The following is a 13,616-nucleotide window of genomic DNA, read 5'->3' on the forward strand; positions in this document are numbered from 1 at the left end:
GCTTACATTTTCCATTTGTGGTGGTGGTGTGCTTAAGAGCACGTAAAATGCAACCTATTTCATTTCCCTTCTGAAAGTCGCATTCGTCTGGGGTGCGTGCGTTAGCCTTTTGCAGCAGGCATGGCCAAGACATTAAGAAAAAAATCCATGGGGGTACTTCATCTTTTGGACACTTCAGATGCATCTTGTAATATGACAAGGTCAGTAAATTGCATCCAAAATAGAGGATGAGCAGAGCGAAAGGAGCAAGGGAGCAGGCGAACACAATCCCAGGCTGCCACCAAAGGTGTGACAACTCATTCCAACTCAGTTCCATGCAAACCAGGATAATTACAGGACATTTCTTTTGAACGCCTGTGGCCCGAATGCAGTGTTTTCCACGCCGCGTGGTGAGAGCTGTTAGCATAAAAATGCAGCCGGGGTTCTTTGCGACCAGTTTGAAGACTGATATCACTTTGCATCAATGTCAGCGTGAGGGAATTCCTAACCCATGAATCATTAACATGCACTTTGGAAGGCGTTTGTACGGTATCGGTGTATTAATGACGAGAGCCGATGGTCCGTGCTCGATTATGTCTAGTCCATGGTAAGTCGCTGACTTCCCTGGATGTTGGGAAGACCCCTCAGATGAAGAAGGTTGGTCAGTGGGAAGCAATTTTCCCTGTAAGCGTGGAAAGCACCTCTGTAACCTGGGAGAGATTTAGAGGTGCGCCTCTCAGGCAGCGTAAATGGGTACAGCCCCAGTGCCCTGAATACAGCAGTTCTGATTTATGTCAGCGGAGAAGTGGCCTCTCCACCTTCTCCAGCTCTCAGTCCCATCAGACAGAACATATTTTCGGAGATGCTGATCTGACGGTAGTTGGCCTCTGTGGAAAGGTTGCTCCATGCCTGAATAGGACTGAGCCCTCAATTTGGGCAGTGAGAAGGTGGGAAAGCTTCCTTTTAGACTTTGCATTTCACTTATGGAAAAAGAACTAGCATTTTGAAAAAAAACTACGTTTCTAATTAATGATACACTTGTTCCTTGAGGGGTTAGTCCTCTCCTTCCAGTGTTCACAAAGATGATAAACAACACCCGGCTTAACTGTGTTGTCCCCATCTTGAGAAAAGGTGTCATGCCTACCTCTCCAAGGCACTGCAAGCTTTAATTACCACCCGTAAAGTGATGCAAGATCACTGCTCAAACAGTGTTAAATAACGACTGTTGGTGTGTGACTTACAGAAGAGCATTCAGCCAGCATCTAGGTGTTATTGCACCAGATACAGTACAAAACAAGAGACCGTCCCTGCCCACATGGGTTCGACGAGTTGACAAAACACCACGAAGGGAAACTGAGGCAGGGAGGGATGATTTAATGTGCCCAAGCAGGTTTGGGGCAGAGCTGTCATACAGAGGCAGGTCGGGGAAGTGCATCTCCAGCAAGCAACCTGGTGCTGTATTTTCCCAGTAAGTGGACAGCTTGAATGCGTTGAGACCTGGCACTGGAGAACTTTCTTTCAGATTTTTTGCTTCTAGGGAAGGAGAAGAAGAAGGTTTAGAGGGTGATCCTGCTCTCGGAGCTGTGAGGGGACGTTTTGCTGGTGCCTCGGATGGGGAAAGGATCAGACCTGGACGTGCACAGTGTTTGTAGCTCTGGAAGAGGATGGTTAAATCTCAGCTAGGGTATAATACACTGTAACACGAAACCCGGGTTGTCTGCATGAGACTCCAGCGGCAGTCAAATCCCCTTTCAGTGGGCACCGCTCCATTATTTAAAAATCAATAATACAATATGAAGCTTTTATCGATTCCCCTCTTTTTTTTTTTCCAGGAGGATTTTTTTTTTTTTTTGCTAGAGCATGGCGTTCGCCTGTGTTTTGCCTCCATCTCTTTGTTTTCCTCCGGCTCCTTCATATCTCGCACAAACCCCTGACTGCTGCAGGGCGTAAGCTGCCCTCTGCTCCCTGGGGTGAGAAGGACATAATACGTGAAGTGAGGGGAAGGGTCTGGGGGGGGGGGGGGGTTAGTGATTAATCCCCATAAATTTACACAGTGGGGTGGGTTTTTTAAAAAAATAAATAAACAGCTGGTGGGTGACTTTCCATGCAGGATGCCGGCTCTGCTCCGGGAGGTCCCCGGCTATACGCTCAAGTGCCTATAGGGATGGATGTAGGTACCCAGCCACCCCGTGCGGGCACCAAGAGCGGCAGCACCTCCGGGGGCGGCAGGAGCCCAGCGGCCCCCCAGCTGCGGGCCGGGCCTGGGACCCCCCCCCCCGCCCATCACCACCCCCTCCCTGCCGCCGGGGTTTTGTGTCTTTAACACGAGCCGGCTCGGCGGGCAGGCAGGGAGGCGTGGTGTGCCGGGGAAAAAGAGGCAGTTTCCTGCTTCCCCGCTCGCAGCGGCTCGGCGGGGCCGGGAAGGCTGCGGGGGGAGGAGGCTGCCGGCAGAGCCGGGCGGCGGCAGGGCAGGAGGCGGCGGCCGCGGCCCCCGCCGCGATGGGCGAGCGCTGCCGGCGGCGCTGAGCGCCGCGCTGCCCCCGCGCTGCCCCGCGATGAGCGGCGGCGAGGTGGTGTGCGCGGGCTGGCTCCGCAAGTCCCCGCCGGAGAAGAAGTTGCGGAGATACGTAAGTGGGTCTGCGGGGCCGGCGGAGGGGAAGGGGGGGAGGCAGCGAGCCGGGGCTCCGCGGAGGCGCTGCGCGCCCGCGCCGCCGCCTGCACCTGCCGCCGCCGCAGCGCCGGGCGCGGCTCCGCGGGGACGCGCGGGGCTCGGCGTGGCCGCAGCGCGGCTCGGGGCGTCCCCACGCGTGGCAGCGAGCCGCGGCGGCAGCCACCTCCCGCGGGCTTTTTCTTCTTTTTTCTTTTTTTTTTTTTTTCCTTTTTCTTTTTTCTTTTGCGCGCTTGCTGCCCGCGGTGGCCGGGTTCGCCCCGTTCCGGCGCCTTTGGAGATACCGCTTTTTACGGGAGCACCTTTGTCCCCCAGAGTAAAGGTAATAACACCCCGGACCCCCCCACACCCCCTCCGTAACGGCTGCCTTCCCCCTCCCCGCTTGCGGTTGCTGTAAATCATTTGATGTTCAAACTCTTTGAAGGTTGCACCAGTCGCGCTCTGGTAGCCCTTTTTTTTTTTTTTTTTTGCGTGTGTCATTAGCGGCTGAGATCAAACAGTTCGAGGAAGTTGTAAAAGAGGGTCCAAATGCCAGCCCCGTCACATTCCCCACTCGCTGAAAGACATAACTGTTCTCCGCGCCCTCCACCTGACGCGCTCGCAGCGGGCCGCGGGCTTGGCAGCGCGGCTACGCGAAGCCGCCGTCCTGTGACTCGGCGGATGGAGTCCCAGCACTGTGCGCTGGCTCCGGTGGCCCAACTCTGCCGGGTTTCAGCTCTTTGGCACCGCAGCACCCAGAGCCAGCGGGATGCTTGTGCTTCCCGGGATGCTCTTCCTTCCCGGGAGCAAAACTGTCCTTCGTTCTGGGTGCTTTTGGCCCTGTGTATCTGGGGAAGCGCAGGCAGGACAAGTGTGGCTGGGGACTCCCCCGTGCCGTAGACGTGTTATTGACTGAAGCATCGCTGCACGCCGCAGAGAGGGAGGTGGACATGAGCCGTCCCATTGCACAGGCTGGGGCAGGGCTGGGGAGGTGACTGCTTCACCAGTCAGCACTAGCCTTGTCCCACATGAGAGCAGCACCACAGAGGTGATGCATCTCCTCGCTTTGGACCATGCTTGTTTGCTCTTGGCCATCCACTCGTCGTCATGCCTGGGAGGGTCGGGTTGGCTCCAGGCTGCAGATTGAATGTGTGATTCAATCCAGTTCCTTCGTTCCCTGCCCCCTAAATGTACCGAGGAAAAGCCTGATGTATGTCAGCAGCCTCCCTGCAAGATGGACAGACCGACTCTGTGCATGCTGAACGGTGGAGGATGCTTTTAGCCTAATGGAGCAAAGCACCTTCCTCCTGCAGAAATCAACTAATTGCTGATACTGAGTCACCAGTGGCCTTAACTCATCAACCATCATTAGCTCTCCAGCATCTGTCCGATGAAAGGGCGCTCACATTGCCTTCTGACTATCGAGCTTGTGCTCCAGCATTCCAGCAAGAGCCGAATAAATCTGCTAAATGCTGTATGTGAGGGTGTGACACGCTGGTGGTTAGTGCTAATTATTGATGTGCATAAGAGTGCCTTTCATGCAGATGCATCCCAAAGTGCTTTGCAAGCCACCTATGTTTTGAAAACATCCTTATTCCCCCAAGAGGAAACACAGCCATTCTGAAATGTGCCCGGCCGTCCCACGCAGCGATAGCGGGACAGGACGTGGTCATGGACGAATGTAACTCGAGGGGATCCCTCTATACCTGATCCCAGAGCTGTGGTCAGTGGGGCCTCCCTTCAAGGCAGGCTGGTTGCACTGGCTTCCTGTATGACTGTGGGCCCAAGTTGCTGAATTTTGCCCCTACCTTCTTTTGGAGTCATTTATTCTTAGGTAGGCAGCTTACTTTTTTTGCTGCTTCTTTCCTTCCTAGTTTCGGTTTAACAGACAAAACTTCTAGTTAAGTGTGCTGTGTCGCATGGAAAATCTGCAGATCAGTGTGGCCTTAATTTGTACTATATCTCATTTGGTGCTGCCCTATTGCTTTTTAATATAGAGATGGTGATATTACATAGCCAGACCATGTATTAAGGGTGCTAGTGTTGATCAAATTGCCCCCTTTAGCAGGGGTTCAGAGCATATGGATGCAGTCAGGAGTCCAGACTCCTCTAAAACCTGCCATCAGTTCAGCAACGAAACCACATAGCCAGGACCTTGGTTTTCCACCGCGTGAAAGGCAGGTTTTCCGCCACCATGGTGTTATGCTGACTTTCGTACTGATTCAGAAGGAAGGCACTGCATTGCCACTTTTCTCCTGCCTTCAGTTTCTGTTCTGCAGGGAGACCTCAAAGAAGGAATTGCAGCCTGCAGGATGCTGCTAATCACGTTTGAAGTTTCTGCTTCTACTGCGTTGACATAGGGAAGATGATAGGGTTTTTTTTTTTTAAACAAGTACATTTCAGATGTGCATGTCTGCACACGGGAGTGTTGCTGAACCTGCACTTGGAAGTGCTGGGCTCTCTTTTGTTTTGGTTTTACTTTTCAAAGAGATTGTTGGCAAGCAGGGAAGATGCTTAAATTTGCTTTCTAACTTCCTTCTAGATTCATGGGGAATGGGACTCTCCTCTGTATCTAATCCATGCAGCATTCATCTGCCTTTACAGCAGTACCTGCTCTGTTTTACTTTAGAGGCAGGAAGGTGTGTATGGGAGGTTAGGTGGTCTTTTATGTAGGACCTCTTTGTACAATGTGCTGGGTGGGGGTCAGGAATTATTACTGTTCCCTTGGGTGAAATTCATCTGATCAAACGATGACTACTTTGGGATGAGATGAATTGTGCCCCTTTTCTGCCTTGCTAACTAGGGTATGTACTGTTTTGGGGCAGGGGTTCATATAGACTCTAGACAGATTGGCTATGAGCTCTGATGGGCCCTACAGATGCTACTGTAGTACTGGTAATAGGGAGTAACCAAACAACGGCAGGTCAAAGGGAATGGAAGTACCAAAATATCAACTTGAGTCTTAGTTCTGCTCGTGATGCCAAGCTCCAACGTCCACTTGCTTGATTTACAAACACTTTTGTACCTTCTCTTCTTTTGACTTTCACGCATGGAAGGATCTCCTTGCAGTCAGCCACAGAGCACAGAGCTGTCTTCTAATTCTCCTCCTGGCTCCTCCTTAAAACTCCCATACCAAAAAAAAAAAAAATAATAAAAAAAACCCAACAACCCAAAACAAAAACCTTGGCTTTAGTTTTGTGGCTGATGAGCTGAGACCAGCGCATGTCATGCTGGTCCGTACTGACTCACTGTCTCCTTGGGATCGCTCACTGGACATGCTTGTCTGTTGTCTCCCGAGTTATACGTGGGTTTGTTTTGTGTTTACACAAAGCCTGGCATGACAGGGTTCGGGGTGGGCTCTCTGGTGGTGAAGCCATGCAAATCATAACACTCATAGTTAGAGAAGCGCTCGTAGCTTCCAATCGTTAAATCAGTGCACTTTGCCTGTTCATTTATGCACCTTGAAGTCAGCGTGTTTTCTGGCTGGCTGAGACGTATGTCTACAGTTCTGACTAAAATAAAATCTCCTCATCTTGCTCTGGTTTTACAATCACTCAATGTTTTGTGTTAGTCTAACTGGGAGGAGAATTTGGCTTTGCGCATCTGTGGTCATTTTTACCTCAAGTGGAAGAAGTTTCATGAGATCATCAGAAGACCTGGTCCTCTCCTGTGGGGTGAGCAGAAGAGGTTACGGAAGGTCTAATGGGCTGATCTGATGAGATATTGCAGTTCTGTTTACAGTAAAGGACTTCTTTTGGCCCCAGGATTTGTTGCTTGATATCCCACCTGTGCATGCGTATCAAGAATATCTTCACTGAATGAGGCTATAAGATGTGGGCTGAGATAGGAGCCGCTGAGGCAGAGAAGTCTTGGGTTGTTCAAATGCTTGAGGTACAAGACGGGGTTTGGTGCTGCGCTAATTTGTATGAAGGTTTAGAGTCAGGGGAGAAGGCAAGGACATGCATTAAACTCTGCAGCACAATACAAAGAAATTGCTATCATACAAAGCGATAACCTTTTTTATCTGCGAGGAGTTTTAATGGGTAGCTGTCACATTTGGTGGTGCTATGTTTAGTTCAGGGTGCTCCCCTTTGCAGAGAGTAGGAACCAATTACAGAGAATCTGGAGAAAAGCAACAAAAATGAGCAGAAATCTAGAAAACATGGGAAGGCTGAAGAAAATGAGGTTGTTTAGTCTAGAGCTGAGAGGAGTATATAAAAGGTAGCTGCAAAGGGGAAAGGAGTAAGGAGTAAGCTGTTCTCCATGTCCAGCGCAGAAAGGCCAGGAAGTGAAGAGCTCAAACTGCTGCAAGGGAAATCAGCGTTAGGAAAAACTTCCTAACCTCAAACTGCAAGAAGAGTGAAACAGTGGAACAGATGGCCTGGGGAGGGCCCGGCGTCTCCGTCAGTGGAAGCTTCTAAGAGCACCTCAGGAGGGCCGATCCTCCTTTGAGGCGGTGGAATAAATTTGCCGAGTTCTCCGAGTCCCTTCCAGTGCTGGTTTAGGTGAATTTATGGATTTCTAGCCTGAATTCAGGAGGGATAGCAAAGAGGCGTTAGGGCACAAGTCGTGTTGCCAGGATCCGCTGATTGGTCTCATAGAAGTCCTCCAAACCGGTGCAGAGAGACATTCTTTGTGCAGAGCTTCAGCAACACTGAAGTCCATTGCTTTGCGTTTTATTCCAGCTGTCAAGTTGCCTTGCTGTACCCTGCTCCTCCCTTATAACCTCCAGGCCTGATTCAAAAGGACCATCAAGTGTTTTAGCCCTTGTCTGTCATATGATTCAGAGGAGGGGCAAACACTTGCTCCACTGGAGCAGGAAAAGGTTTTGCGGGTCACGGGGTGCATTTCTCTTCCAAGGGCAGTGCCCTCCAGCACGCGGGCAGCACTGCCTCTCTTGTGCAATGCTGCGCAAAGATTGTGCTCCCTCCGCAACTTGTTTCTCTACTGCATCATTATTGATGATTCAAAATACACAACCTCTCTCCCGTCACCTTCTCTCTGGGTCATTTTGGTTGGGAGTATGGGGGCTACATTCCTTTGCCCACTGTAACATTTGTCTGAGGCGATCGACCTGGATTATATTTTCATCTTGATACTCTGAACGTGTATCTGCAGTTCCCATCCATGCAAGATGGACCAGCTGAGTGACAGCCCTGCTAAAAGGGTCTGGGGGTTACAGTGGAGCCAAGCAGAACGGAGCCAGCAGTATGGTCATATCCAGTAAGACAAACCATGGGCTGGGCTACGTTAGGAGAACTGTGGCCTGCAGATCAAGGGGCACTGTTACCCTCCCTGTTTCATGCCTGTGAGGCTGCACCTGACATATTGTCGCCACTTTTGAGCCCCACAAGCTAAGAGGGGTGTTGAGTTACTGGAATCCAGTGGAGGACTACCAAGGGGCCAAGGCTACAAGATCCGTCAGGAGAAGTTAAGTAAGCTGAGCTTGTTCAGTCCAGTGAAGAGGAGGCAAAGAGCCAGTCTAACAACTTAGAGCTGCTTGAAGGGTAGTTACAGGGATGACTGAGCCAGACTCTTCTCGGTAGTGGCAGGTGACATAACTAGGAGCAACAACCACAAACTGCAGCTTTGGAGATTCGGGCTGGACACTGGGGAAGCTTCCTCACTAGGAGGGCTGTGGTGCACTGCAACAGGTCACCCGTGGAGCTTGTGGGATCTCCAGCTCTGGAGGTTTTCAAGACTTGGCTAGAGAAAGTCCCAGCTGACCTGATCTACTGCTAGCAATAGTCCTGCTGCAAACGGGAGCCTGTTCTAGAGACCTACAGAGGTGCCTTCCAGCCCAACGCATCTGACACCTCTGTGGCACAAGGAAGAGACACTGCGCTAGGAAGCAGCACGGCTGTGTTAGCAGAGCTCCCCACCCAGGTGTATATTCCATGTTTCATTTTTTAATGAGGCTAACGACCTCGGGGAGGTACTGTGCTAAGACAGCTATTCTGCTGAGACTCAAACTGGTTTGGCCAGAGCTAGCTTGCATATCTTGCCAAGGCACCGCATTGGTCAAGGTGGACATGCCCTCACAGGTACAGGGTTTGTGTGTTGTGCAGAGAGTGAAACCTCTATGTTTTCCTCATGGTTAGGCTTTGCGAAGACAGCATGAATAAATCTTTAGCTGTCTATCATGACTGCATCATGACCTCAGAACTGGCCAGTGGCCCTGGCAAAGTCCAGGGTGGATGTAAAAGATTGATGATGGCAAAACACAGGTTGAGCTTAAGAAAGACAAACAATACTCAAGGAAAGTATAACCGGAAGCTGGATTCATTTTTCTTTGGAAGAGACCAGAAGTGATACTGAAGCCTTTTTTTATTTTCTCTTTCAAAGCAAGTGTCGTATGCATGAGCTGATGTAATAGTGTTTACCAGACCAAAGCACATAATTTATAGTAGTGACTCAAATGCAGAGCAAATATTATTTATTTGGATTACAGTAGCAGCTGAGGTGAGTGGGACTGGGGCTGTGATGCGCCAGACATTTATGTTCAGTGGGACTAGATCTACCTGAAGGGTTTAGACTGAGTGGGGAAACTGAGGCACAGAGCAAGTCAGTGCTTTTGCTTGTACTTTGTTAAGCATCATTCCCACAACTGGGAACTGAGCTTGACTTTACTATTTCTACCTTAGGCAGGTGTTTGCAAGCTGCTGCTCACAAACTGCTGGTGATGTGTGAAGCTACGGAAAATGATTGCAAGTGGTCAGCTATGGAAAATGATTGCAAGTGGTCTGCAGAGATGCATGGTACTTCCAGTGAATATTTTTACAAGAGAGGGTGCATGGTGGTCTGGGGATGTGGCCAAGGGCTCTCCTAGACTAGATGATCCTTCCCACTCTCTGAAGTCCTGCTTCCCTGTCATAATGCTGAGGTGTTATATCCTTGGATCTTACAGCACCTAAAAATGGTGATGAAGCATATTTATCCCTGTCTTTCAAGGTGAAAGAATTGAGGAATAGAGACTGATTTACTTTGAAGCACACCAAGCGCAGTAATGGAGCTGAAGCAGGTATCTAAATGGTCTCTGCCATTTGGTATGAATCTCTTTCACCCCTCATCTCTTCTCCACAGGACGAACCCACCAAGGGTTTGGGCAAAAAGGGGTTAACCCCAGTAGAAGCTGTATACAAATACTCATTATCCCCCACCGTCCTTTGGCTGTGTCATTTTATGGGATTTTAATTGCGGCACACCTAGGCCTATCGCTCGGCCGAGAGGCGGCATGTAAACACGGTCTGCTGTGATTTCCTCATCCAGAGCTGCGAGCGAGCTCGGCCACCGTTGTCTGCCTTGTCCACCTCGGGACCTGGCTCTGGTACCTCTGCTCGGTCCTTAGTGCCGTTTTCTCTAAAGACCCCCAAAGGGAGGAAGGGGAAGGATGCTGTCATCTCTGCTTTTTCTATCTGGGATCTGAGATGCCGTAACTAAGGATCAGACTTCTTTTGGCTGCTTAGAAGCTATGTACATACGACATATCTAACACGGTGTCCTAGAGCCTCCCAGGCCTCATGGTCTCGTGTCTCTGAGTAGCACCCGTGGTAGCAGTTCTTGTATCAGAGATGCTAGGAACAAACCTGCCCCCAAAAGCTTGTCGTCTAAAAACAGTGCCTAGGAGAGACGAGCAGCGTGTTCCTCTCTCTGCAAGGTCACGCGGTGGGTCTCCTGCTGTCATATGATCCTTGTGCCTTATCCTTTGTCCTTTCCCAGCGTACCGCACCGGGGGATCAAAATAAGCGGAGCGGTGCAGTTGGGCAGCAGGGAGAGGTTGGGCTGTTTTTCTGTTTGGCTTTTTCAGTCTCTCATCCCAACTGATAAGTCATCAGTGTTAGAAATGACTTGTTTACAAAACACTGGTGTGCACCATTATGTTAATATCACACCACGCTTGGATGCTTTTAGGCAAAAGCTTTTAGAGTTGCTGTCCTGAACAGGCTGCTGCAAACCGATCCATGTCTCTCCCTCATGAAAGCGTTTCTCTTACTTATGTGTTTTTTCAAGCTGAATCTGGAAATGTTTGATCAACAACTGGACCTTGCTAACAAGTGAAATTAGCTGTGTGGTTAGCATAGCTTTAAGCAGTAGCAAATTGGCAGAGAACAGGCTACACCTGAGCTCCAATAGATGTAGTCAGTGGTCTGTGTTTGTTTTCTTTCTTTTTCGCCATTAGCAGCAGAATAAGCAAATACTCAGCATGGAATCGCAGAAAACAGACCTGAGACCTCCAGAAGTGATGCAGACCATGTGCATGCCTTGAGGCGAACACAGTTACTTACACCTCAAGTATGTCTTTCACGACGTGTTTTTTTCAAATTTACAAATAGGAATTCTTCGAGGTCAGTGTGTAAACCTGTACAGTCTGGTTGGTGCAGTCTTGCATATGTCATCAAGCATATCTATCCACACATCAATTTAAAAGTGTGCTACGTTTAAATAAAAAAAAAAAACAAAAAAAAATCAGCGTTGGTCCAAAAGAGCTCATGGTCTTTCGCCTGCAAGCTGTGCCTTTAAAGAGCAAGAGGAAAATGTGAGCGCTGTAAGCATGTGTTTCTTGCTGTGTAAGATAGCCAGCGGTGCCTGTTTCTCCAGTGAATCTGGAATAATTTGATGCCAGCAACCTGGGGGGGGGGGGGGGGATTTCATTTCTGGATTTGTATTTTCTTATTCAGTTCCCATCTTCTGAGCTGTTGCACAGTTTTCCTGGAGAGGGTTAGAAGTATCTGGGAAATCTTGCATCAGTCTGCTTGTCTGCATTACACTAATACCTAGAAATGAATTTCTCCGTCCAAATGTGAAATTTCTTGCCTGAAATGATGCCTGTTCAGGATGGGAGGTTCAGTCTTGGGCCATAAATGGGACATTTTTATTTATAGTTTAAAACTGCCTTTGAGTCAGGAGCAGTTCAGAGCAGCTCTTAGACATTTCTGTATTAAGTATTTGAATTGCTTCTTCCTTGCCGTTGCTTGGAAAGCTCTTCCACCTCTGCCTATTATGGATTTTTCTTCACATGTCCTCTGAAACTTTAAATCCTGTACATTCACTCTCTCTATTTTTCTCTGAATATTGCTAACAATCTCTTTTGATTGGCCATTTCTGTATTTATTTCTTCTGCTGCCCAACACCCTTTGGACAACATGTCCGAAATATTTCCGTTGCGTCTTCTGGATAACTCTGGGATGCTGTCCTAGGGGGATCTCAGTACTTGTTATGCATCTTATTCCATTTAAACCTGGTATTTTCCAAAGTCATTTGCTTTGGAAGACATTTAGACATCTCTTTGGTGGAGTTCCAGCTCTCACATCCATATGGTAAGATGGAAATAACATCTGAGTCAAAGATTTGTGGTCTTTGAATTTTGTAGATTTCCAGCGATTAAGTTTTGTCGATGATCACAGCTGCTGCCTTGCCTGTTCAGATTCCTCACTGACTTTCTGGACATCCCCATGGACTTTCACACTGCTGCCAAAGGATATAAGTTGACTTGCTAAGTATGTTCCTTTGCCACTTAACATAATCCCTGGACTGGGATTATATCTCATTGCCAGAAATGATTGGGAAACCTTCCTTTTGCTCCTTTTTTTTTTGGTGATGTTGAGGCATCCTCTAATCTTTTGGTTTCAAAGAACTGTGTTACTTGTATGCTGTAGATCTGGTACCATGGACTTCACTGAACTGGGCAACACCTGTGTTATATTCATCTGCGTTTTTTTTCTCTCCCTCCCCATATTAATGTCAATAATCATGCTAAATCAGGTTAGCAAACATGCTAAATTAGCCATTATGCTGGTCACGTCTGCAAATCTTCTACATACTTATCTAGGCAACTCTCGGTTGTGATTTTGTAGTTGTTGTTTTGGCGGGGAAGGACAACGCCCGGTTTCTGACCGCTCCCCAGATGCTCTTGGCTTGAAGCAATGCCTCGTGGAAAAGGCAAGATTTGCTACATGACTCACATCAGGGCCTTGCTGCTGCTTAATTGCATCTCCCTCGCAAAGTCACCATGACCGTCCCTATGTAGAGCATCGCTCCAGCTGATCACCTCCATGTCTGGATACATCTAAAGCTCCTTTCTCTTCACGCTGCTTGCAAACAGGTTGTGTGCTTAAGAGCCATCTAGCACAGGAAGGGGCAAACAAAATAAATACCCTTTCCAGCTTATTGACAGCAAAAAACAGATGAGCTGCTTTCATGCCGTTGATATCGCACACAGTTTCTTTGATTCTGGGTCTTCTGCAGCTCTCTGTGCTGTTCCTACATAACTCCCTCCAGAAAGGAAGCTCGTAGGAAAATGTCATTTGCTTTGATTTTAGGCAGAAGCGATGACTTGAGGCTTGTTTTCTCCCTTCCTCTCCTTTCCTGCCTCCCATCCCTTGCACACTGTGCACCGCGCATAACGTCAGATCGGAGTTTCCAGTGGGAAGAGTGCGGCGATAGGGAATAGAGCGGCCCATTGTTTCGTGGGTCAGGGAGCAGAGCCGGGATGGCAGGAGAAGGGGGAGCGGAGCTGGCAGCGGAGCCTTGTCCCTACCTCCAGCACCACGCGACGTTATAGTATCCATGGCTGTCAGCGCTCATGCAGACAGTGAGTGGTCTCTGACCGAGGCAGGCTCAAAACCTGTAGGGGGAGAAAAAACAAACTTAAAAAAAAAACCAAACAGATATAAGAGATCAGATGTGTGAAATGACTTGAGATGCGAGGAGTGTGTGGTTTGGGGGGCTCCTGGCTGTGCCGAGCAGAAGGAGTGATGAGAAATCATGTTCCTGCAGAAAGCCAGAAATTGGGGATTGGGGTTTGAAGCTAGCGGTGTGTGCAGAGTTATGCAGGCCGGATAGCAGGGAGTTTTTCTCCCAGCAGTCAGGACTTTATCCTGCACAAATGCGTGTGGGTGGACCGCTGACAGCAGAGCCTTCGGTGAAGGGTAACGCATGGGATCAGGAGCCTGGGAAAGCTTTACATGATGAGCCCCTGCAATGGTGAAGG

The 13,616-nt window shown here is 49.1% G+C and overlaps 1 protein-coding gene across 1 annotated transcript in view; it reads left to right on the forward strand.

Annotated features, from left to right (window-relative positions):
- Positions 1–2,370: 2,370 nt before the first annotated feature.
- The window catches only part of GAB2 (GRB2 associated binding protein 2), a 127,057-nt gene continuing 115,811 nt past the window's right edge, over positions 2,371–13,616 (forward strand). Inside the window, exon 1 of the mRNA XM_064505188.1 lies at positions 2,371–2,606. Coding sequence (XP_064361258.1) covers positions 2,535–2,606 — 72 coding nt within the window. The 5' untranslated portion in view covers positions 2,371–2,534. The remainder of the gene's footprint in view (positions 2,607–13,616) is intronic.

This window comes from Dromaius novaehollandiae, chromosome 1 (genome assembly GCF_036370855.1).
Source record: "Dromaius novaehollandiae isolate bDroNov1 chromosome 1, bDroNov1.hap1, whole genome shotgun sequence".
NCBI classification, from domain to species: Eukaryota; Metazoa; Chordata; class Aves; order Casuariiformes; family Dromaiidae; genus Dromaius; species Dromaius novaehollandiae.